Source organism: Mobula birostris, chromosome 21 (assembly GCF_030028105.1).
Source record: "Mobula birostris isolate sMobBir1 chromosome 21, sMobBir1.hap1, whole genome shotgun sequence".
Lineage (NCBI taxonomy): Eukaryota > Metazoa > Chordata > Chondrichthyes > Myliobatiformes > Myliobatidae > Mobula > Mobula birostris.
Window position 1 is genome coordinate 32,991,951 of NC_092390.1, and position 26,784 is coordinate 33,018,734.

The 26,784-nt window shown below is 38.4% G+C and overlaps 1 protein-coding gene across 1 annotated transcript in view; it reads left to right on the forward strand.

Moving 5' to 3' along the window:
• The first annotated feature begins 17,762 nt into the window (after positions 1–17,762).
• The window catches only part of LOC140185706 (phosphatidylinositol 3,4,5-trisphosphate 3-phosphatase and dual-specificity protein phosphatase PTEN), a 132,451-nt gene continuing 123,429 nt past the window's right edge, over positions 17,763–26,784 (forward strand). The window contains exon 1 of the mRNA XM_072239251.1: positions 17,763–18,878. Within this exon, the coding sequence (XP_072095352.1) occupies positions 18,800–18,878 (79 nt within the window). The 5' untranslated portion in view covers positions 17,763–18,799. The remainder of the gene's footprint in view (positions 18,879–26,784) is intronic.

Here is a 26,784-nt window from a genome sequence, read left to right on the forward strand (position 1 = left end):
CTCATTGAAAATTACACCATTCTTACAGGGCTCAGGAAAGTGGGCCTAGGGTAGATGTTTACTTTGTCTAAGGAATCTAGAACCAGGGGTCACAGTTTCAGAATGAGGAGTAGCTATTTCTTCACTCGGGTGGGGAATGTTTGAAATTTTATGCCCTCCAGGCTGTGAAGGCATAGTTACTCAATTAATTCAAAACATTAATAGATTTTGGGATATTAAGGAAATAAGAAGATAGGGGAAATGAAGCTGAGGTATAGGTAGGTGAGGCAATGACTTGTTGAATGGCAGGGCTGGGTGACAAGCTCCTCTTTAATTTTATGTTCTCCGATTGATATATTTAAATTATATTACTTTTCACTCTTTCAAAGAACACAGCCCATTCCTTCAAAGCCTTCACAAAAGATAACTGTTGCATTTTGAAAATTAGTACTTTGCTACAGCCTGGTAAGAGAAATAAAGCCTTAAATTTGGAAATTAAAGTTGAGCACACAGCTGTGTGGTCTCACCAAAACTTGTGTTGCCGCAAGACTTCCTTCCTCTAAATCGCTTTCAATACAATTTAGCATTTGATTTCCAAAGTGCTTGCTGTGCCTTCTCTAAAAAGGCTGCAGTAAAGACTTGCCTTATTGAATTCTGGCATGACAGGATTTTTCTGAAATTTTGAATGAATGGGTTATATTCTCTGGAAGGCTTGGAGGTGATATAATTGAAATATAGAAATTAGAAGATCATAAAATTAAACAGGAAAAGATCATATTTTCCTTCACACCAGTTCTGCAATTTATTTAAATTTTCTGTACCTACAAATTAAGAATTCATTCATGATCTCATGCATTCCCATTTTTATAACCTCCTTCAATGCAACAACACTCTAAGAAGAAATATTTTCCCAGCTGTGGTCTCTCTATGAATATTCCCATCTTGCTCATTCAAACATTGGCAATAATAATTTTAGCAGACCTGACAGTAAAAGTTTTGATTGATTAAAATTCTGTTATGTGCATTGGAATGTTTTACCTTGTTAATATATTAATAGAAGTCATAGATATTTTTAAAGTAGAAAGAAAGATAGGAGCAACTCCAGTCCTTGACTTTAAAAATAACAAAACATCTGTGTTTAATGTACTAATTCAACTGTATAGCAAGGACATTTATGTAATGCAAGGACATTTATATCAGAATGCTGTTTTGGGATTTTAATTTGGTACTCAACGCTATTGTCCCACAGACCTTGGTGAACAAACTCCCACTCCTCACTCTAAATACACCACTGAGCAACTGGGTGTTGGACTTCCTAACCAATAGACCTCAGATAGTCAGGATGTACAACCGCTCTTCCTGCCACATCATCCTCAACACATGTGCCCCCATTGCTGTAGACACTGCTCATGCATGACTGCACGGTCAAACACCTGAGTAATCACATTGTCAAATTCGCTGATAACATGACAATAGTGGGGCTGATCACCAACTACAATGGGATGACCTACAAAGAGGAGGTGGAAGCGCTCGAGGCCTGGTACCAGGCAAATAACATCTTCCTCAATGTCAGCATGACAAAAGAGACAGTTATCCACTTTAGGAGAACTGGCACGCACCACATTCTACACAATCAGAAAAGTTCATCAATGCCTCTACTTTCTGAGAAGGCTGAAGAGAGCTGGATTATGCACATCTGTACTCACATCATCCTACAGATGTGCAGTAGAGAGCATCTTAACTTGCTGCATAGTGTGGAAACTACACTGCAGCAGATAAGAGGGCCTTACAGCAGGTAGTGAAGACTGCCCAGTGCATCACTGGCACCTGCCTTCCTACCATCAAGGGCACATATACAGCAAGGGGCTGGAAAAGGGCCAGTAATATCATGAAGGATCCCACCCACCCTGCTCATGTACTGTTTGTCCACTCCCATCAGAGAGGAAGCGATGTAGCATCCACGCCAAGACCACCAGACTGAAAAACAGTTACTTTTACCAAGCAGTAAGGCCGTTCACTAACCCAACCCATCACTACTTTTATCATTTGCTCTCTATGCCCCTTGAATCACTAGGACAATATAAATACCGATGGCAGGATGCTGTTTATTGACTACAGCTCAGCGTTTAACACCATCATCCCGATAGTTCTGATCAAAAAGCTCCAGAACCTGGGCCTCTGTAACGCCCTCTGCGGCTGGATCCTCGACTTCCTAACCGGAAGACCACAATCTGTGCGGATCAGAAATGACAATTCCACCTTGCTGACAGTTAACACTGGTGCACCTCAAGGATGTGTGCTTAGCCCACTGCTCTACTCTCTTTACACCCATGACTGCGTGGCTAGGCACAGCTCAAATGCCATCTATAAATTTGATGTCACAATCATTGTTGGCAGAAACCCTGATGATGACGAGAGCACATACAGTAGCAAGATATACCAGCTAGTTGAGTGGTGTCACAGCAACAACTTTACACCCAGTATCAGTAAGAACAAAAAACTGATAGTGGATTTCAGGAAGCGTAAAGCGACGGAATACAAGTCCTCATGGAGAGATCAGAAGTGCAAAGAGTGAGCAATTTCAAGTTCCTGGGTGTCAAGATCTCCAAGGACCTAACATATCAATGCAGCTATAAAGAAGGCACAACAGTGACTATATTTTATTAGGAGTTTGAGGCAATTTGGTATGTCACCCAAAACACACAGATTTCTACAGATGTACTGTGGAGTGAACTCTAACTGGTTGTATACGGGGCAGGGGGGTGGGTGGCTACTGCACAGGATCGAAGTAAACTGCAGAGAGCTGTAAACTTAGTCAGCTTCAACACGGGCACTAGCCTCCGTAGTATCCTTACATCTTCAGGGAGTGATGCCTCAAAAAGGTGGCCTCCATCTTTAAAGCCACCCATCACCCAGGACATGCCCTCTTCTCATTGCTACCATCAGGAAGGAGGTACAGAAGCCTGAAGGCACACACTCAATGATTCGGGGACAGCTTCTTCCCCTCTGGCGTCCGATTTCTGAATGGACAGTGAACCCATGAACACTACCTCACTAATTGTTTATTTCTATTTTTTACACGACTTATTTAATTTAACTATTTAAGTTTTCTATATTTTCCTCTATTATTACATATTGCATTGTACTGCTGCTGCAAAGTTAACAAATTTCACAACATATCCCAGTGATATTAAACCTGATTCTGATTCTGATATAGACACGTCTGTGCCTAGTCTCAGTTTATGTACATAACAATCACACTATGTATGTAAGGAATCTTATGTAGTTATATTGTGTTTTTAAAAAATTATTGTGTTCTTTATCTTATTGTGATTTTTTTGTGCTGTGTCATATCAAATACCAATGATTTTGTTCTCCTTTACACTGTGTACTGGAAATTATATCGAATATTGAATAACCACAGTGAAAAAGATATAGTGCCCTTTCCCCTTCTCAAGTTAATATTTAGGGAAAAATCACTCTCTTCAGCTTTGATTTCAACATTTCCGCTGTATTGTGTGGAATTTGAGAGGATAGTCAAACTACTCTCTCAAAAGCATAGCATGTAATATGTTGTGTGCATGGAAAACATATTTGTGAAAATGGATAACAGATAGTCAAACATATTATCTAGGGAGAAATCTAGCAACCCTCAGCTAATAAAATTTGACAATTGGCCTGGAACTTGCAAGATTTCATATAACAATAAATAAGATCAACAGTTAGTTATATGGCTTCATTAACCCATTTCCATTCACTAAGATCATCCCTATTCTCTGATAGCTCCCACTATAGTAGTAGAAAACATGATATACTAGTACAGAAAATATAACATACAAAGGAAAATATTAGCATGATTTTTTTTAGCATGGAGATTGTGACATGTAATTTCAATTCTCCTCCCCGCCCACTCCATGTACTCTGAATCAGTTGATCAACTGTGCTTCTATCTCAACAGGTCTTCCAATATGCCACAGTCCCCTGCTTTTTGCAATTCTTGAAAATTATGTAAGGATGGTAAGATTTTCATTGTTGAAAAAAATGTCATTCATTTAATTGTTCATCTTCATAAACATATTTCTGCAATAATGTTAAAGATACTCAAAGCATGTATAACAGAAACTCACATCTAATGTAACAATGATCAAAGCAAGTTTGAAAAATCAAGAGTTAAAAGATAGGAAAGGACAACACACCAATATCTACTTAACCTTGCACAATAACAATACCTCTTCTTGATTTGATGAACAATAATTTAGAAACAGAAGGGAAACTGAGAAAAGTGCACAATTTTAAAACAATTTTCCTTAAAGAATTTAAATTTCACCTACTGAAGCGTCGTGGGAGCCTGAAACATCAGGACATGTTAGCATTCTGCCCATCCAGGCCAAGTGCATGGTGCCTGTTGCACCTGGCCCTCTGCACCAGAATCAATGATGAGTAGGCCCAGAACATCTTAATTAGCATTCATAGCTTTGGATAATTTCGCACCTTAAGGTTTTGGATAGTTTTTGGAATAGCTTTAACATTTAGAATTATTTAAAGCTATTAAAGTTGAAAAATGTAATAAAAATATCTACCACACACCAAGAATTCCTCAGTGAAATACATAGAATGTCCAATCTTTTGCTGGGCTTGTCCTGGCATGGGATTAAAAAGGCAGTTCATACCACAGTGCTGGGAAACCCCAGAAAAGCTTCACATTGAGATCAGGGATAGAGTATATTGACCGATGTGGTGGGCTCCAACATTCTGTAACTCCTGGACTTAGAGGAGAAGACCAGTGCAAATTTGTCACTAATTTCTGTCTATGGCCACAGCCAGCAAGATTCAGCTCATCTGATTTGGATATCATGCTTTAGCCCACGTCTCATTTAAATTTAATTTCTATATTCCCAACCTAGCCTTCTCTACTATATCATTAACCTTGCAAATCATTGTAAGTCAAAATCATAAGGATAATTTGAATCCGTTCATTGGTCCTTATTTTAATCACTTTAGCTATTTGTTGATATCTTATCCTGAAAATTCCAAGCAAGAGAGCCATGGTTATTAACTGAACCCACCTTAGATAAATACATTAACAAATGAAGCTAATGCAGCAGTTACTTTAACTGGTGTTCATACCCATAAATTATGGTTTAAATGCTTTTAAATAATATAGAACTCTCAAACTATGGTTAATGTTTTAAAATAATATTGAAGTAGATCTACATTTATTAACCGATAATTGGGGAAATTAATTTAGAATGTTAGCATGTACTTCTATATAGGAATATGTTGCATTTCCTACTTTTAACATTTAAGTTTAGATTTATTTCCTCATTTTTTTGACTTTCTGGTGTTCTTCACCATCAAAGCTATTGGCATGCAACTGTTTCCATTATAGATTTTCATCTCAATTTTTAACATCTAATTGGTTCCTTCTTCTCTTTTGGGTAATATATATGTTGTAAACATCCTAAATTAACCTCCTCTAATTGACTGGAAAATCTTATTCCTTTATCTCCCTTGTTTCTTCCCTCCTCATCTGTGAAACAGACTTGTATATCTTTCCTTTTTCAGTGTTGAGAACAGATATATACACAAAACATAAGCCTGTGCATTCCTTTACAGGTGACTATGACCTTGCTGCACAGTATTTGTTTTTATTTTGCATAAACAAGTCACTCGGAATCTTTGCAGAAGTTTTCCTTCCCAAACATTGACAGAAGTCTCAGATAATCGGTAACTGACATTCTCCGGGATCTTTCACTCAAGTTAAAGCAGGAGGTGGGCATGTTCTGCTGAAAAACACTATTTAATGTTATGCCAGAAGATACAAAAAACATTTTTGTCTGTTTCACATTCTTTTTCTGATCCTTGAATAAAAGGCAGAAAATAAAACTAAACCAACAAAGTTTTCAGTTGGTGGCGTCAGTGGATTTTATGATTCTGACGACTTTCAAGAAATACAGTTTGATTTAAACATTTGCAAAACAAACATGTTAGCTTCTTTTGTTTAAACAGTTGAAACATTTGTTAATGCAGTATGTAAAATGCTCCATTTTTTCTATTTAGATAAAAAATGGTATTTGTTTCTCGTACATTCTCTCACAGGTATTCATATTTGTTTCAAGACTATTTTAACACAATATAGAGTATATTTGAAACAATAAAATTAAAATGTGTCAAAATGTGGTAGTGTTTCTTCCACGTTCTGTGACAAGATTAATTGAATTTAGGTGCATGTGTGACAAACCATTTGGGATCCCAGCCTTAACCATTCAGCCAACAATATGATGCAGAGTTTAAGTAAAATGTGAATAGAAAGTGAATTTGTGAATGTATTTTCAGCTGAGTTGAACAGCATTAACAAGAATTCATTGAACAGAAACATCTAAGTAAATTAAAAAGCTGTAATAACTTGTCAATGGGTAAATTGGTTTATTATTGACATGTGTATTGAAGTACAGTGAAAAACTGCCATACCATTGATACAGATCAGTGTATTGAAGTAAACAAGGTAAAACAATAAAAGAGTTCAGAATAAAGTGTTACAATATCAAGAAGTACACTGCAGGTAGATGGTAAAGGTGCAAGGTCACAGCAAGAGTTTATCTTTTCATACTAGGGACCATTCAATAGTATTCAATGGGATAGAAGTTGTATTTGAGCCTGGCGGTACATGCTTTTAGGCTTTTATATCTTCTGCCCATTGGGAAGGAAGAGAAGAAAGAATGTCTCGGGTGGGTGGCATATTTGATCATGCTGGCTGTTTTACTGAGGCAGTGAGAAGTGTAGACAGTGTCCATGGAGGGGAGGTTGTGATGTGTGGAGCTGGTTACACAACTCTGCAGTTTCTTGTGGTCATGGGCAGAATTTAGTTGCCATACCAAGCAGTGATGCATTCAGAGAGGACACTTCCTATGGTCCATTGATGAGGCTTAAAGGGGTCATGCCAAATTTTTTTAGCCTTCTGAAGAAATAGAGGTGCTGCTGAGTTTTCTTGGCCTTGGCATCAATGTGATTGGACCAAGACAGGCTGTTGGTGGTGTTCACTGATAAGAACTTGAAACTCTCAACCTTTCCAACCTCAGCACCATTGATATACACAAGAGCATGTGCACTGCCCCTTCCCAAAGTCAATGACCAGCGTTTTTGTTTTGCCGATATTAAAGGAAAACTTGTTGTCATGACATCATAATACCAGGCTCTCTATCTTCTTACTGCACTCTGACTCGTCATTATTTGAGATATAGCCTAGTACAGTGGTATTATCTGCAAATGGAGTACAGTAGAATCTGGCTATGCAGTCATAACTGTTTAAGAATTAGAGTAACACACACAAAATGCTGTTGGAACTCAGCAGGCCAGGCAGCATCTATGGAAAAGCGCGGTCAATGTTTTGGGCTGAGACCCTTCATCAGGGATTAGAGTAGGGGGCTTAGGATGCAGCAGTTACAGTTGCCATTTTTGAAAATAATGACGGCAAAGGTGTTGCTGCTGATTGACTGTAGTCTGTTGGTCAGGAAGTCAAGGATTCTGTTGCAAAGCGAGATATTGAGTCCCAGGTTTAGGAGTCTGGAGACAGGTTTGATTGGAATTATAGTATTGAAGGCAGAGCTGTAGTCAATAAACAATAGTGTAACGTAGATATTTTTACTGTCCAGATATTCCAGAGATGAGTGTAGGGCCAAGGAGATGGTGTCTGCTTTACACCTATAACTTCCTAGACCCATACCTAACTACCTTTAAAGCGTGTCAGAAGCATCCATTTATTAAATGAAATGTCAGTGATAGCCTTGACAATTCAAAATGTGAAGGGTAGTCTTCTAAAATTCATTGTCATATTGAATGGATCAATCAAACTTCTGTGAAAAGATCTAAGAAGCAGGTCGCAGTCCAGGAAGTGACGGCTTATTGTTCAATCGTAAGATCATAATACACATACAATTCTTTTTTTCAATGATAGGAGATATCAGATGATTGTCAGATTCAACCATGGACTTTTATCTGCAGACAACTGAAGCCATGTGACCAATTTCTCAATTTTTAACATAACGTTTCAATAACCACCATGGATAAATCTGTCTCATTAATGCCTCTAGCAAATTTCTTAATGATTGCAAGCTTGAAACAGATTACAACATCTTGTTTAATAAGTTCCATGCAAATTTCAAGTTATTAGTTCACAAGATAAAAATGATAAATTATGATCCCGTTCCACCATCTTTGGTGATAATGTACCTAATACAAAGGGGACATTAAGAACTACTCTATATGACCCCAATCCAAGAGGATAGTCAAATGAGAGATGTTTAGGGAGGAAGCAAGCATGTAAGATCAATAATCAGAAATTACCAAATCATTAAAGGCAATGTTGCTGAATTTTGTATTTCTCCGAACTCATTCATATTTGGTTGACAATTAAAAATAAATGTTTAATTTAAGCATAATGCTTAAGCATTCTTCCCTTCATTCAACCACAGGTTCATCATATAAAAATAAAATTAACAATCACGTGGAAATTTTGAAAAGTGTGTCAAAGCAGCATGAAATGTATGTAACAGATTTAAATAATTTCTCCATTGCTATGACAGTCAATAAAGTTATAATATCTGTTTTTGTTTATTTCTAGTTCATTTTAAATACAGCAAGTAGAATTTCATTCAAAATACAGCAATTACATAATGTGTCTGAATTATTCTGTTTCATAGGATTGGTGCTGATATTACAGCATCAGCTCTGGGCTTCAACTATATTTCCTACTGATAAGTCTTAGTTTCTCATCTCTGATTAGGATAAATTTTAGCAATAAAAATGCACATGTCAAGAAACATGCATGGAGATAGAAACATGGTTAACATTTCTAATCACTGGGCATCATAAAAACTCGATTCGCAGAATGATTGGTGCTTGGAACTATGTCCATATTAACTTCACCTAAAAGCAATGCAGCTATTCCCACTCATCTGCATCCTCTTGCAAATTTCTTTCCTGTTATTTTACCAGCTCCCTTTAAAATGACACAACTAAATCTAACTCCATGATTACTCCTGGCACAACTTCACATACTCTGACTATTCTCTGTGTAATTTCTCTCTCTGGAAATGAAGTCTTACCTATTGAAATCTTGTTATATTTTAAGCAACTGGAGGAGATTGAATCTTATCCTGACAATTTTATTTATTGCAAGTCTGCTAAGCCAACATGTCTGCCCCAAACTGAGAAAAATCATGTCTTCAAAAGGTCAAGCAGACTTGGGTAACAATGGAAAATGACTCCACAGGCTCAGAAAAAAATGAATAATGATACATTACTGCAATTTCTCAATACCAAATTCTTCTACACATTCCACCCTAAGTTAATTCAGCCTTAATCTCTAATAGACGTGTTTATTTTTAAACAAAATTGTCGTATCTTCTACCAAACTCCTTCAAGTGTCTTGTAAATTTCCACTCTGATAGAACATTTGATTTATCCTTCAATCAGAACAGGTTGTTTCTTCACTCTATCCACCATGGCCACCAGGATCTCCCAGAGGCCAGCGATTTTAATCTTCATGCTCCATCTTCCTCTACCATCATATTTCATCAATTCAGCTCTTCTACCGATCACCTCCCAGCTTCTGACACAATTCCACTCTCCTCTCTCCCTCTTCTACTGATCATCCCCTCATCTGGATCTGTCTATCATCTGCCAGCTCTTGCTTCCCCCTCTTTCCTCCATCTTCTTATACTGGCCATCTCCCCCCTATCTTTCAGTCCATATAAAAGGTTTCAATTCAAAGCATCGACTGTCCATTTTCCTCTGTGGATGCTGCCTGACCTGCTGAGTTTCTCCAGTTGCTCGTATGATGTTCCACATTTGAGCATCATGTGTTTCCAGGTTCTTTCTCTGTTTCCTCGTTGGCAATGAAAACCTCCTCTGACCCAGCCATCTCAAAAAATGGACCCAACAATCCTGAGAACTACTTTCAGATGGTCCAATTATGCAGGACATTTCAGCCTCAGTTATGCTTTGAGATCAATGTAATCCAGTGGATGATTCAACATTTTCCAGGATGATGGGCCAGTCACATCCTCTCCTCAACCACAGCAATAATCCAAAACTGAATTTATGTAAGAACAAATACTTCATCTCTTAGCAGGACAATTAAGCACTGATGTAATAGAGGGATCTTGGAATGCAGGTTTCTGAAGAATGGCTTGAAAGTGGCAACACAAATGGATGGGTGGTAAAGAAGGCATATGAGCTTTTTGGCTTCATGGTGTTAGCACTGAGTATACAAGTTGCAGCTGTGTAAAACTTTGGTTCCGTCTCATTTTAAGTATTATATGCAGTTCAGGTCACAACTCTACAAGACTACAGGAAGGGCAGGTATGAGGCTATTATGGAAGGCACACAAGAGGTTCACGAGGATGTTACCTGGTTTGGAGCATTGAGAGATTGGACGCTCTTGGATTGTTCTCTCTGCAGTATTAGAGGCTGAGGAGTGGTATGGCATAAGTATTTAAAACTGAGAATTATGAGAGGCAAAGGTAAGTGTCTTTTTCCCAGATTGGAAATATCAAACACTGGAGAACATGAGTTGAAGGTGAGCTGGGGAAAGTTCAAAGGAGTTTTATTAAAATGAAGTGGTAGGTGCCCAAAACACACCACCAGAGTAGGTGGTAGAAGCAGACACAACAGAGTCATTTAAGAGGCATTCTAACAGATACATGATACAAACAGAGAAAAGGGGAGCGAAAGCCATTTGCAAGGAGATGGGATTAGTTTAGATTCGTATCATGGTTGCTGCAGACATGGTGGGATGAAGGGCTTGTCCCTGTATTGTTTGCTTCTATGCTCTTTGAAAACTCCTTATTTTTGTACTTTTATTGTGACATTCTTTCATTTTTAATTGTTTGTTCTGTATTTGAATTTTCAGGTTGGTAATGAGAAGATGTAAAATTGACCTTAATTTTATTGGCATTCACAAGTCTACAGGAAACTCTCAGTTGTAGATGGCAGTGTAACAGGAAGCAAGAAGCTTTGATGTCACTGCTGCTTCCTTACATTTTCCTAAATTCTCCTTCGAAAGTCTGAAAAGCCCAAATCCATCAGAGGCAGGATGAAAGGGGGGCAGATGTCACATGATCTATACAATTTTGTTTCATTAAATCTTCAAATCCATACTAATAAAGCAATTTCCATTTTTGGAACTAAAATGTGACAGAATCTGTGAGTATTAAAACTTTAGAACATAGGACATAGCAAACTACAGCACATTACAGGCCTTTCAGCCCACAATGTTGTGCCGACCATGTAATTTATTCTAGAAACTGCCTAGAATTTCCCCAGCACATAGCCCTCTGTTTTTCTAAGCTCTATCTACCTACCTAAGAGGCTCTTAAAAGACACTATTGTATCTGCTTCCACCGCTGCTGCCGGCAGTGCATTCCACACACCCACCACTCTCTGTGTGAAAAACTTACCCCTGGGAGATCTATTTCCAAGCACCTTAAAACTATGCCCTCTCGTGTTAGCTGGTTCAGCTCTGGGTAAAAGCCTCTGGTTACAAACAATCAATGCCCCTCATCATCTTATACACCCCTATCAGGTCACTTCTGATCCTCCAAGGAGAAAAGGCCAAGTTCACTCAACCTATTCTCATAAGGTACACCCTCTAATCCAGGCAACGACCTTGTAAATCTCTTCTGCACTCTCTCTATAGTATTCACATCCTTTCTGTATTAAGGTGACCAGAATTGAGCACAGTACTCCAAGAGGGGTATGACTAAGATCTTTCTTTTCAAATCTTTTTATTGTTATATTATACAAAAGAAATAACATGAGTACATTGAAGTAACAACACTTACAATGTCTCAAAAAAGACATTATCTTAAAGATTGAAAAAAAATTTTGTGATAACAAAAAAAACCTACTAAGCAGAAAAAGTGAGGAAAAAAAAAGTACAACCCCGGTGTCATGCGTCATACAAAAAGCTTCTAAAAATAAACATCAAACCGCCAGCAAGAAAAGAAAATATACTAAAATATTTACAATTAGATCGTGGAAAAAATCTATCAATTAGCTCAAATGATAATAACCAGCAAATGAGCCCCATCTTTTCTCAAAATCAAATGAAGGTTCAAAGGTTCAACTTCTAATTTCCTCCAAACTAAGACATAGCATCACTTGAGAGAACCATTGTGACAAAGTGGGAGCTGATGCATCCTTCCACTTCAACAAAATGGCCCTCCTAGCTATCAATGTAACAAATGCAATAACATGTTGGTCAGACACAGAAATACCATGAATATTTTGATGACTAAGGTCTTATATAGCTGTAATATTACCTCACAGCTCTTGAACTCAATCCCACAGTTGATGAATGCCAACACACCATACATCTTCTTAACAACACTGTCAACCTGTGCAGCAGGTTTGAGTGTCCTATCGACACAGACCCCAAGATCTCTCGGATTCTCCACACTGCCAAATGTCTTACCATTAATATTATACTGTCTTCAAATTTGACCGACCAAAATGAACCACTTCCCACTTATTTGGGTTGAAGTCCATCTGCCACTTCTCAGCCCAGTTCTGCATCCTATTGATGCCCCGCTGTAACCTCTGACAACCCTCCAGACTATCCATCATGTCATCAACAAACTTCCTAACCCACCCTTCTACTTCTTCATCCAGGTCACAAAGAGGAGGGGTCCCAGAACAGATTCCTGCGGAACACCACTGGTCACCGACCTCCATGCAGAATACGAACCATCTACAACCACCCTTTGCCTTCTGTGGGCAAGCCAGTTCTGGATCCACAAAGCAAGGTGTCCTTGGATCCCATGCCTCCTTACTGTCAGAAGGAGCCTTGCATGGGGAACCTTATCAAAAGCCTTACTGAAATCCATATACACTATATCCTCTGCTCTACCATCAATGTGTTTTGTTACATCCTCAAAAAATTTAATCAGGCTCGTAAGGCATGACCTGCCCTTGACAAAGCCATGCTGCCTATCCCTAATCAGATTATGTCTCTCCAAATGCTCATAAATCCTGCCTCTCAGGATCTTCTTTTTTTCTCTGGTAAATATTGAAGCAAAGTATTCATTAAGTACCTCCGCTGCCTCCTCCGACTCCATGCACACTTTTCCACTATCGCACCTGATTGGTCCCATTCTCACACGGCTTATCCTCTTACTCTTCACATACTTGTAGAATGCCTTGGGGTTTTCCTTAATTCTGCTCACCAAGGCCTTCTCATGGCCCCTTCTGGCTCTCCTAATTCCATTCTTAAACTCTTTCCTAGCAACCTTCGAACTTTCCAGAGCTCTAACAGTACTAGGTCACTCAACATTTCAGTTGTAGCATCTGATTGTGAAATAATAATCGGATATATTTCCATCCATTTTGAATTAGTATCAATTATCATTCACCGGGAACACATTCTCAAGGACAGGTCCAGTACAATCAACATGGAGTCTACTCAGACCACTCCCTAGCATGTACGGGAGTAGAGACAGTTAAGTTTCTGCATTCTTGACAGTTGCTACACTACTTCCCTTCTTGTTCAATGTCAGATTCCAATATGGCTAACCCTTTTATTGTATTAATTCCAGGGTATGCCTGATACAGCTGTTTCAGAACCAATGTCCAATCTTGTGTGAAAATTACAATTCTAGCTCCAAACACACATCCATTGAGCTGAAAATTCTAGGAATAATAAGGTATAACCACAATTATTTTCCTGTTGGCCACCCTTTCATGACATACTCATGAACTTGAGATAATACGTGATTTTTTTTTTTGCTGTCTTACATGCAATCTGCACAGTACTCAAAAGTTAATGTCCAGATGATCCATCAGAGGCGCTTGGCCCTGCGTTACTTCATCAGCAACAAAAACAGAAAATGCTTAAAGTACTCAAGTCAGGCAGCATTTGTCAAAATAAAATTGGTTAACCTTTCAGGTCAAAGACCCTTCAACATAACTGGAAAACAAGAAAACTATTTGTTTCAAGCTGCAAAGGAAGGGAGGAGAAGAAATGATGACCATGGTGATATGCTATTAACAGAGCCCTCTGGGTAATAGATTAATAAGGGCAGCTTTGCAGAGAACAGAAACAAAAGGAATGTTGGAAATAGCCCACATGTCAGGGCCCATTTGTGGAAAGTGTCAGTGTTATAGACGATAAAGAGTCTTTGACCTAAAACATTAACTCTGCTTCACAGTTGCTGCCTGACTTACTAAAAGTTTGCAAAGTCTTCTGTTTTATTTTAGGTTTTGATCTTCAGCATTGGATGATAACCAAGGGGCATGCATTTCCACTGATATTTCTCTGCTTTGAAAATAGTATTATCTTCATACTTTCTTAAGCACAGAGGTCATCTTTGAACGGGTGGATACATAATTTGATACACCAACTTCATTTCATGGAACAGGTGTTTGCGGTCTATGTAAATGAGGAAGTGACATCCATAAATGTAATTATGAAATGTCTGCACTCCAAGCATGACAGGTAAACCGTTTATCCAGCTCAGAGTATAACTTCTCTGCTGTTGTCAGTGTTCTGGACATATTACCACATCAACTTTTCAAAACCATCTTCCAATGGAAGGGAGAGCACTATACCATCACACATGATGCTACGTCACAAATTTGTTCAGTGGCGAACTAGCTCCTCAGCAGATTAATTCCAGATGAAGTGTTCCAGCCCAAAACCTTGTTATTCCATTCCATTGATGTTTCCTGTCTTGCTGACTTCTTCCAGCAATTTGTGAGTGTCGTAGCAATTCTTTGAAATGCACAATGAGAATCAGGCTTAGTATCACTGACATATGTTGTGAAATGTCATCTGCTGCAGCAGTACAGTGCAATACATAAAAATACTGTTACAATAAGGAGTATATAATAAATAAATAGTTAAATAGTGCCAAAAGAGCAATATACTGAGATTGCATTCATAGGTTCATTGGCTGTTCAGAAATCTGATGGTGGAGGAGTAAAAGCTGTTCTTAGATGTTGAGCGTACTCCCTGATGGCAGTCCTGGATGGTGAGGGTCCTGAATGATGGATGCTGCCTTCCTGAGGCACCGGCTTTTGAACATGTTCCGAATAGAGGAGAGGCAAATGCTCATGATGGAGCTGGCTGTGTCTACAACCCTTTCTAAGTTAACAAATTTCACGTCACATGCCAGTGATAATAAACCTGATTCTGATTCTCTACAGCCTTTTTCAATCCTGCACATTGGAGGTGGTATGGAGGCTCCATCCAATACTACACTGACTCAAAGCCTTTTGAGCTTATATTCCCCCTCCAGTTCACTCCCTTTCATAGTAATTGGTGCAATGGAGCTAAAAGCTTTCTTGATTTAGCAAACAAAAAAAAAATCAGTAATTCCTGCTGTCTTCGGCTTACTTACTTTAGATAGGGCAGGAACATTGTTAATGGCTTTTAACCTGGTCTTGAACTGGCTGCAATCCTTTAGCATACACTGTACATAGACCAAGGACTGTACTTCATTTGCCAAGTACACAAACTTTTCCTTTGATATATTTCAGCCGGATACCAGATTTCTTAATAATTCTTGGAAATTCTACGGGTGTTCTGCCATCAAGGCTACAATAATTAGGAACATTCATCATTGTTCCCTGTTAAATAGTGGGCACAGACAAAACTCCAAGAAGTAGTCTATTATATGTGAATAAACCTTTGTATTTTTTGACGTGTTATATCTTTTAACATTATCTGTTAGATGTGCATGACTTATACGACTTAGTGAACTGCTGCTCTCCAAATTATAAATTCCATGGATGAGACTTGATTAGTAGCCAGCTTGCAATTGCAGTATTTCCTGAGGGATAGATCCGATTGTAATATTGACACAATGGGTGCTGCCAGTAATTGAGTATGCACACTCGATTATTTTCTTTCAATGAAGTTTGTCAATTTCTGCTTCCAATTTTATTTTCTCTACACAGGACTTTTGCTTTATGAACTAAAATGTAGTATCAGATCAACTCACATTTGGACTTGGTTGCTCTTCAATGTACCCAGCTCATCCTTACATTTTTCTAGCGCTTTCTACCACATTGTTCCTTGCAATTTTCAGAGACCCAAATCATATCCAATAATTGATCCAGTCATCAATTCCATGCAGTTTCCTAACATCAGTTAAAGGGTGTTGAGCTACTTGCAATAACTTCCTTAGATATACTACATACTCAGCCAATGTAACATTAGCAGTTTTGTAAGATTATTTGAAATGCTTCATCGCTAGGTTCCTCAGCACTCTTTTAACTTAATGTCAAGGTTCCCACAACATTGCTCAGGACAGACCTGTTTATTCACATCAATTTTGTTTGCAATGAAAAATGCAAAATGTTTTGCAAATTTCCTCATACCTGAAATTATATCGATCAAGCCCATTGTTGCAACTTTTTCCTCTTCTTTCTCCTGTACCCTTCCTTCTCCCCCCCGTGCCCCCCACATTTTTCTTAAGTAGGGCTTTTCCATTCTACCTACAATCTCATTTGGAAGTAATTTTCCTCATTATCATACCTCATAATAATAATTAAGCATTATCATTTTTAAAAAAATAGCTTTACTCATTTGCTACAAACCTGCTGAGCCAGCAATCTCTCTTACCACACCTCTATTAGAGAAAAATGGTTTCTGCCAAAAATCACAAATACCAGGCAGTTTGATGAATAATCAGACATACTTAAACCACTTGGTCGTTTATTTCAGATTTTTATTTTCAAGTCTCTCATTATTTCATTTACCTTGAAGAACTACAATGCTCATCATCTTGAATACTGAAATTTGATATGGAAATCCACTTTTTACTTTCTCCTACAAAACAAACTTTAAACCAACAGGCTTGATTCAAGTTCAAATACAGCAAGGATCGCCACATTCTGTAACAATTCAGCAAAACAAAATCTGATGCATTATAATCTCTAAGTGCTTTGTAAACAGAAACCTAAAGGCCTATCCCAAGTATTGCCATGCATGTCTAAGATTTGGTTGCTTTTTGGCTTCAGTATTTTTTTTAATTTTCAATCTCACTTTAAAGCTTTCCTCGATGCTCTGTAGCTCTTCAGCCAACCAGAATCCCGCCAGTTTCCGGCTCAACGGCAATTCTCACGATATTGAGGGAATGACTGAAACACATAGGGTGACGGGAATTTGTGTGCCAAACTATCTGAGGACAGGGGAATTGTTGCTCTTTGGAATAATTCTGAGTCGAGCTGCTGGTCTTGACGGTGCAAGGCGACGTGCCCTATCAGACTTAATCCTTTACCAAGATGGTGGCAGCAGGTCTTCAACCACGGGCCGGCGCCGATGAACGCGCGTCTCCCGCCGGGAACCGGTCAGCTACCGCCTCTTGACACCCCCGTCTCTCAACACGAGAGGGAGGATGTCAACGATCCGCGGAAGATCGTGGTTCAGATCATCGCTCGGAGGGCCCACTGGGGGGTTTCGGTGCGTCACCTTGTCCGGACCAACGCCTTCACCTTGCCCCAGCGCACTGCGCCTCTCTGCCTGCTCAGGATATTTGAGGAGGGGGAAAGAGAGAGATGAACTTTTTCACCCTATTCCCTTTCCCCCGAGAACTAATACCTAATCTCTCCTCCCATCAGCCGTCACTCAGGTTGTAAGAAGCGGCTTCACCACTTCCCCAAAAATCGCAGCGGGCACGTGACCTCCGCAAGTAGTGCGGGCCGTGCCCCTCCGCCGCCGCATCACTAATGTTGTAATACTGATTTAATTCACTTCATATTCCGCCCCTCCCCCCTTCGCCTTTCAGCCTTGACTGATACCGGAACGGGCAGGACTCCACCTTGGAACTGTCCGCGAAAGAAGTGACGGGGGCGCCGGTGTAGGGGAAGCAAGCCGGCGAGTCTGATCGTTGACGGGAGGGAGAGCGAGAAGGGCAGTCAGAAGGAGGACTATGTTTTAATAGGCGGAGTGTTATTTTTTCCCTGGCTCTCGAGGGCATTGCGCTTTTTTTTTCCCTGGGAAGCCATGATGGAAGTTTGAGAGTCCGGCGGCCGCACCGCCTCGGAAGAGCTGGAGTCGGTGCCGTGCCTGTGGCCGGAGCTGGAGCCGTGGCCGGGGCCGAGCAACGGGGGCTCGTCCCAGGAGCGATTGGCTCACACCTACAGAGCGAGCGAAGCGGCGTCTGGCTTCCTGCTGTCTTTCCCCCCACCGACAATTTGATGGTTCATTTTGAACGCGGAGCGGTTTTGGATCCCGGAGTGTGGATTATATCTGACGGAACAAGAGGAGGACCGACTGCGGATATATAATTTTTTAAAAAAATATATACGCATATATATATATTTTGTTTAGGAGGGCATCTGTTTCGTTTTAATCCCCGAATTTCCCACCACCACCTCTTTTCTTCCCCCCCCCACCTTGAACCACGGGTGAGGGTTTTTCCCCTCTCTCCTCCCCCCCGGCCGGCGGTAACGGCGGCGGCGGCGGCGGAGGTGATCGTGGAGGAGGAAAAATCGCAGGAAGAGACAGTGAATGTGGCGACCGCCCCCATCCTCCCCTCATCCTACTCCTCCTCCTCCCGCACTGCTTTCACTTTTACCCTACGGATTATTTCTTTCCCCTCCCCCAACTCCTTCGATGGTGATGTGAAAAAAACCGGACCGACCCCCCCGCGGAGAATATTAACGGGAGGCGAACGAGCCCGTCTGTGTGGGTGTATGTGTGTGGCTTGGATACGGTGTGTAGGCCTCTGTCTGACAGTAGCCGTAATCTGCTAGAAGCCAAGAAACCAGTTCCACATCCACCACCACCACCTTCTCTTCTGTCGGAATCACAGACATGGCTTCGAGAATCAAAGAACTTGTCAGTAGGAACAAGAGGAGATACCAGGAAGATGGATTCGACTTGGACTTGACATGTATCCATTTTGATTTTTGTGGGTGCTGCTGGGGTCGTGGGGGGTGGGTTAGAAATGCTATAGGCAACCTGTTTCTCTAATCCTTAATTAAGGTTTGATTGAGGAAGTGCAAATAAAGCCAAACAGTATTTAATTTTGGATGAAAGGAGTCAAGACTGGATGTCGTTTGTTTTATTCCCTACTTTGTAAATTCTGATTTTGCAGCTCCAGGTAGTATGCAAGAGACTGCATGTGCACTTTTGGGTGAGTTCTTTAACACTTAAATATTTTTGTCGATCTATGCATTATAGTTTAATTCATAATACCGTTATGAACATTTTATTGTGTACTAAGGTACCCATTGTGCAGATCTCGAACTATCATGCATTGCCTCTGCAGGAGGGATACATAGTGTAGGGAGTAGGCTAGGTCTTGGCCTAGAATAGAAATGGTTGAAATTGAATATCAAATATATGCTTCAGCCAAAATGCTCTGCATGGTTAAATACTTTCTAACACTGCTTTGTGTTGTCGGACTTTTGCACCAACTTTTGTACAATTGAAGGGAGTCACATCGCAATATTGGAACAGTTACTTTGTTCAGCTACTCTTTCATATCCTTGCTTTGAAAGATTTAGCAATCCTTGATTTCAGTTTCATATTGAAGCAATACTGCTATCTAATGAAACGTTTGTAAGGATATTTTTTAAAAATTCATTTATTTGCATCATGTAATGCAATTATCTTCAGACTTTTTAAGCAAATGGTTTTAGTGCTTGCCATTGCTGAACTTGACATACCTTTGATCACGGTTTTGTAGTAGTTGAATAGCAGTAGAAAGATGTCTGAGGAATTCTCTGACCAGTTGATCATAGTGTTGGAACTTTTTAAAATCGCTGTCTGATATTGTTACTTCTAAGCATATTTCAAATCCTCGTAATATAGCTACTAAATATGTATTTTGTCAGATTTATATGTCCTATAGTTTTTAGGCAAGTGATTTGTTTTTTAATGTGCTGAATCGTCTTTGAAACGTCATGTAGTAGCTCTGAGAACCTGTGTCCATTGTCCAAGTAAGTAAACTTCTTTTGTACTAATCTTAGTGAAATGCAAATATTTCAAACCTCATCTAGGACTAAAATGTGGTTGTATAGATAAACTTATGCACTCTGGCACCTGTTGTACATTGAGTTGACTTTGTCCACTTTCATAATGTTTCTAGTATAAAAATGTTCTTGCTATGCAATTTTTTTTTCATAAGTGAAGTATGGATGTTTAAAAACATAAGTTTTGTAAATGAAGCTGTAGAATTCAAAGTATTTTCTGCCCCATGATTTTGATGATGATTTAGTTTTTACATTGCTATGCTACTTTGTTATATTTCTTGATTTGTCATAAAATAAGTCTATTACAAGTTGAAACTCTTTAACCCAGACCCTTGTAATCTGACTGGTGCTGTACCATAGTGATTGTTCCCTGATCATATTTCTCCGAGCAAGAAAATTGTTCTTTTTGTGTATATAAATGCTCCTTGTTCCGAAGTTTCCATAAGTCCGAAACGCTGTCGGCTGAGAATGTAAAAAGGTTAATTAGCTACATGTTAGTACAGATCTTGGTTAATTTTAGTTGAGTCTTGTTTAGAATTAGTTAATTAGTATAGATCTGAACTACAGATTCAAAATATGCCGGACCACAGGAGTTGCAGGACCACAGAATGTCTGCGTACTAACTTTTAATCTAAAATCTGCTGAAATAGAACAGTTCGTATTTTGTGCTGTAGACTGTACAAATCTAAAATAAACCTAGTTTTGCTCTTTGTCATCATGATTGGAATGACTGGTCCAGTAGAATCATAAAAATTAGTACTTGTGTAGTTAATAGGACAAGGAGTAACAATGTGGCAGTTTACAGTAAACATAGCAAGTATTATGATGTAACTTGTCCTGCATGTATTAGTACCCTAGATTTTCATCTTTAATCCACGATGGTAGGAAATGTGTATGGTTTAACTGATCTGCAGTTTAAATTTTATAGTACAGTATCATTCCCTTCAGTCACTTGTTACGGACTTTGTGACACATGATGCCTTCAGAAAAAACTTGTTGCAAACTTCATCTGTGAGATATAAGGAATAACCAACCTACTTTGTTAATGGTGCTATGCAAAGCATTCCAAGAGTGAGATTTTGGCTTTGTACTTTGTATTTCTCTATCTGCATGGCTTTGCATTTAATGTTTCTGTCTTCAAATTGGTGTCTCTTGGACTTGCATTTAGCTGCAATGTTGAGTTGCACATTGAGAATGTCATCCTGAACACTATATTGCTGTAATGGCTTCTAGAGTTTGATAATTCCATTATTCTCTTCAAAAAGTAGCAGGGTCTTCAGAGACAGGATTGATACTTCTCCAACCTGTATTGCAAAAAAAAGTTGTTTATTTTATTGTTTTTAGTGGGATGTTTCTATTTTTGAACTTCTCTGTATCTGCTTATATAAGTTGATTGTATTTGAAGTATTTAACTTTTGTGGAAAAGTTGCCAAATTAATATTTCATAGGTTGTACTTGGATGTTTATGTAAAGTTTAACATACTGGATCTTGGGTTAATGTTTTTTTGGAACATTGGATATTAAGACATTTGGAAGTAAGAATCATAGAGTTGCGAGGAAAGAAGAAATGGTAAAGCTCGGAATATGTCAATGTAATCCAAGGATAGGTTACTATGTTGGAAGGCAGCAATGTACGTTGTGTATGTTCATTTAACTTTGTATCTTAAGTATTAAGTGAAGGGTCTGGTTTTTAGGATGGCATAATAAAGCTTTCTTAAAAGACTGTGTTGAAGATAAATGTTTTCAGGTAAAATTTTCAGTAATGGATTACAGCATTTTGTAGCAGTACTCTTGATGATACTTGGTGTTTAGATGTAAAATTTTTAGCTTTTAAGGAATTTTCTCAAATGCTGATAGTGATTGTGTGATTCTTCTGCAGAAGTTTAAGCTCTTTAGAGTATTTTCTTGATGTCTGTTGGCAGTGGGTCAGAAATGAGAATTGAGTTTTGAATAATTTCTGTCCTTGGCCTCAGTGAAAAGGTTTTTTTCCCTCTAAACTGGCTCATTTTCTGCTGTGATTCTTCCCATGCACAATAGATTGGAGATTTACCTCTGTGGATTACTTATCCAAGCTGTAATTTGGGAGAAAGGTGGTGCATGTTCAGATTAACATGTATAGCTCTACTTGAGTAGCTTTTTTAACCACCCTGGCTAACAAGAGAAAGCAGGTAATTTTTGTAGATGATATTTTCATCTGTAGCAAGGTGAATACAATTTAGCATAATGTACAGTTACAATAGACTTTGGTTCTGTTTGTTTCTTACCCCCCCCCCCCATACTATGGAATGTTGTCACGCAACTACTCAGTGATGTGATTTATAAGGTGAATTATTTTAAAAATATCTACATCTTATCATTCCATAGAACATCCTAATAGTCTTTTGTTAATGCCTGTCACAGTTCTGCATGGAGCTGTAGACGGAGACAGTAATTGGTGAATAGCAGTATGTTTAAAAAGCTCTAATCCTTATCCATTAGAAAATAGAATCAGAGAAAGGTAAGGTAAATCATTCAGTTACAATGTAAGTAACATGGATTTGTATGGTTGGAAACATTTGCTTTGAATGTTATTATTCAATCTAATTAAGTTCTGAAAGAAATTCTTGCATCAGAATACAAAACCAGTGAATCAGTAATAGTAGTTTTGGTAGATTGCTTTTTGGTTTTTAATTCTGCAATATTAAAGCGAGACTACATCAGGAAATACCCATTGTACTAATTATAATAGGCAACATTGAGTAAAGCAGCAAGCTATTTCAGATTTCAATATTGACATTGATCTGTTTGGTTTGGACAAATAAAAATGAATGTCTAATGAAAATAATCTGAAAGAGCATTAAGCCTGTTCAATCCAGACATGATACATCCTATTTCCAGTATAAGGGATCCACTGGAAAATTGCTCTTTTACATCAGCAATTTTTCACTTGCAAAGCTTTGATAGGTTCTAAAAAGAAATACTTCATGCTATCTTGCAAACATTTTGGTGTATATCCAGCCTTCCAATTATCCAGTGGAGGCAACTTTTCCACCATAAGTTTGTACTTCAAAACAGGCATTCAGTATTTTCTTCATGAAACATCCCTGTTCAGTGAATTCATTTGGATGCCCAAGACTTAGAAAATGTGATGTCATTACATTTTCCTCCTTTGGGCCTTGCAAAAACTCAGCAAAGGTACTTCGAAGCTTCGTATTTTTAGTTTTTATTTGAACTACTATACAGTTTAATAATCTATTCCTTTCTAATCTATTTCCAATTCCTTTTGTTACTGTTTGTAGATTTTCCATGTTTTGCAATACAAAGACATGCAATATAAGAGTATTTATATTTATTAAGTCTCTCACGTGACTTGGTGCCCCAAAATGCATTGAAGCCTATAAAGTACTTTTGAAGTATTGCTACGGTATTGCACTGTAGCAAATCTAGCTAGCAATACATGTAGAATGTGGACTCATGTAGAACAATATGGAGAAGACCAAACCATCTGTTTTCAGTTAGATTTGAGTTAGGTCATGTGTTTTCGGAGGCATAACATGAGTCAGGATACCAGGGTGAATGCTATAACTACATTGATAGCGTAGATGTAGTGCACATTGTCACCTTTGAGCCCATCGCCTGAATTTGAGTACAGTCACTTATCTTATGCTTGTCATTTTCTGATCTGTAATCCTAAACTCTGTAATGTAGTATGATTTACATTTGTATAGAATTAAAATATGCCTATGTCATATTTATTTCAGACTATGTTTCTATTGTAAACACTGATAGGATTTGGCAGTGGTTTAGGCCTGTTGCAAATTGAAGGTCAAGTTATCTTTACTAGTGAGCATAATGAGTGAATTATAGAGTGGCTTTACTGTTCAAGGGAGATTGATAAATGCCATCTCCATTCACACAGACCTAAGTTTGAACCCGTAAGGTTTGTTGGATTAAGATCAAAACCAGCAGGAGAGGAGAAAAAGGCAATGCAAGTAAATATTTCACACATTTAAATGTAGCACCAAGCTTGATGGCAGTGCCCACCATTTTGCTTTGTGAAACTTGTTGATTTGAAGTATGGCTGTGTGCATTTCTGTCCGTTGACATATGTGAAAGTGCCATTGCCTGTAGTTCCTTTTTAGAAGGTGGAAGTAACAAAGCATGTTCAGGCTTCACAAAATGTAAAATTAGTTTTCTATCCTGTGGGTTAAAAATAAGTTTCATAAGCATTCCTGTGAAGCCTTGTATCCTTTGTATTCTCTGAGGTCTGCATAGGTAGTCTTGCAGAACTGGGTAGCTGACTGAAATACTTGTCTCCTGCGGCATCCATAAATTGTAGCTATCTGCCTAAACTGGGTAAAAGAAAACATGTACACTATTGATTTTGATAGTTTGACCAAGTGAGAAAATTGTGTATGTTGAGAAGGATATTGAGACTAAATTCATTTCTTCATGAAAGTACATAAATGTCTTTGCAATCATTTATTAATAGCTGTGTAGGCTGATAGTAAAAATTATTTGAAGAAAAAAATCAAGTTTCTAGTTGCAATACAGAAACATTTTATGTAAAATAATTTATCTTTGGTGTACCTCGAGTTCCACTCTTTCCTAATAGAAAACACCTTGGACATCCAAAACAATTTGGAGTTAGAGATTGTTATTTATTGTTGGGTCCATTGGAGGTAACAAAATCCATATTGTTAATGAGAAGTGTCTTTCCTGTGGCTCTGCAAAGTCCTATGAAAAGTCATTCCCTTTAGTTTGGCATTGTGGCCCAAAGGATCTGTTCCTGTACTGTCTGTGTTTTAATTCATGAGGTTATTTCAGATCTAATTTTGGGCTACATAAGTTAAACGTTAACATGGAATATGTTTTCTTTTTCCATATTCACACTGCACCTTGAAGGTGGAAGATTCTCCAATTTTTCTTTGGTCCTTACAGAATTCAACTTGGAATTTGAATCTTTGCGTTTATGAAAAGGTCTGTGTGATTTAAAAAAATGTACATTTGAACAGGTGAATGAGCAATTGATGTTTATTGCATTGCTCAAACGTTTAAATTCAAGCACAGACAATGTTGTCATCTGTAATTAGGCCAAACACGACCAGCACAGGCCAATCGTTACTGGCTGCAGAGACAGTTGGCAGGCAAGCAGTAAGGTTGTAGTGATGGTCCAGATGGGCAAAGTAATCTAATGCATTAGGATGTGGTTGTATATCTGTTGAGTGTTAAAGATCAAAGTCTGAATAATAAAAACTATAAATTATTTAGCATTGCAATACTTTGCACACTTTATAGAAATTTTATGCATTTAGTTTATTTGGGATCAAAGAAGGATAATCTATTTCAGTATTTTAGTAGCACAAATTGTTTTCAGTGCTATCATACCAATACAACTAACTAAAAATGCATTTAATGGCTTTTCTGTGAAAAAAGGTTGTGTGCTGAATGATCCACCTTGTGCATGTGCAGACTATAGTTTTAAAATCATGACAGTACTTTGGATCATACATTTTTAGCAATTGTAAATCAACTATTATGAGGTCAGTATCTTAAATTCTTCCGCAGTGATTTAAACCGTTTGAGCAACACACATCAAGGTTGCTGGTGAACGCAGCAGGTCAGGCAGCATCTCTAGGAAGAGGTACAGTCGACGTTTCAGGCCGGGACCCTTCGTCAGGACTAACTGAAGGAAGAGTTAGTAAGAGATTTGAAAGTGGGAGGGGGAGGGGTCTCAGCCTGAAATGTCGATTGTACCTCTTCTTAGAGGTGCTGCCTGGCCTGCTGTGTTCACCAGCAACTTTGATGTGTGTTGCTTGAATTTCCAGCATTTGCAGAATTCCTGTTTGTGTTTTTAAACCATTTGAGTTGTTTTCAATTCTGCATTAGAAAGTAATGATCAACATCAGACAAGTATGTAGTCCAGTTCATTATTAATATGTTGATTCAAAGTTCAGACAGATTTATAATTTGCATGTGAAGTAAAAGGGAGTGTAAATGAAAAGCTGCTAATTAGCAAAGCACATCCTCCTAATTTGTTTATAGAGCTTTGTTCATAATTTGTGTATATTATGAATCTTGCTTTGTGTGCGTTTCCTATCACATCACATTTCATGTCACCCTTTGCATCATACATTCAGTTTGCTTATGTTAGGCCTTAACTCTTACGTTGGCACTGTAACATTAATTTTATTAATATGTCTTTGTTTTCATAAAGAGATCAACTTTTTGTGTTGATGATGATGTCTTTGTGTACTGACATCGCTGCTTCAAAGGGGGAGAATGTGAGTGGTTTAAAAAGGATCAAAACTTACATGAGTAGCTGGTTTGAGAACCAACAAGTGATTAGGAAGACAATTGGTGTGTTGACTTTGTTACAGAGGGATTTGATTTTAAGAGTAAAGGCACCTTGCTGCAATTCCATACAGCATTGATCAGACTGCACTTAGGGTATTTTGTACACTTTTTTGTTTTATCTAAAATAGTGCATGCCTTGTGCAGTGAAGAATCATCAGACTGTTCCATGGGTGCCAGTTTTGCCATTTGAGAGTAGGCTTGTGTTTTCTGGTGGAAAGAAGAGATATCAGTGACATTTTTACAGTGACAGCACTTTGGAAGCAGGGAATATCCTGGCTATAGTAGGTTGCTGTCTTAGAATAAAGCAATTTAAGACTAGATGAGAAATTATTTATGATGAGGAATGTGAATCTTGGGTATTCTCTAACCTAAAAAACTGTGGAATTTCATTTATTCAGATTAGAAATCAACATTTCCAGATTTTAGGGATGTGGGGATAGTGTGAGAAAATAGCACTGAGGTAAAAGGCCTCACTTGAATATTATA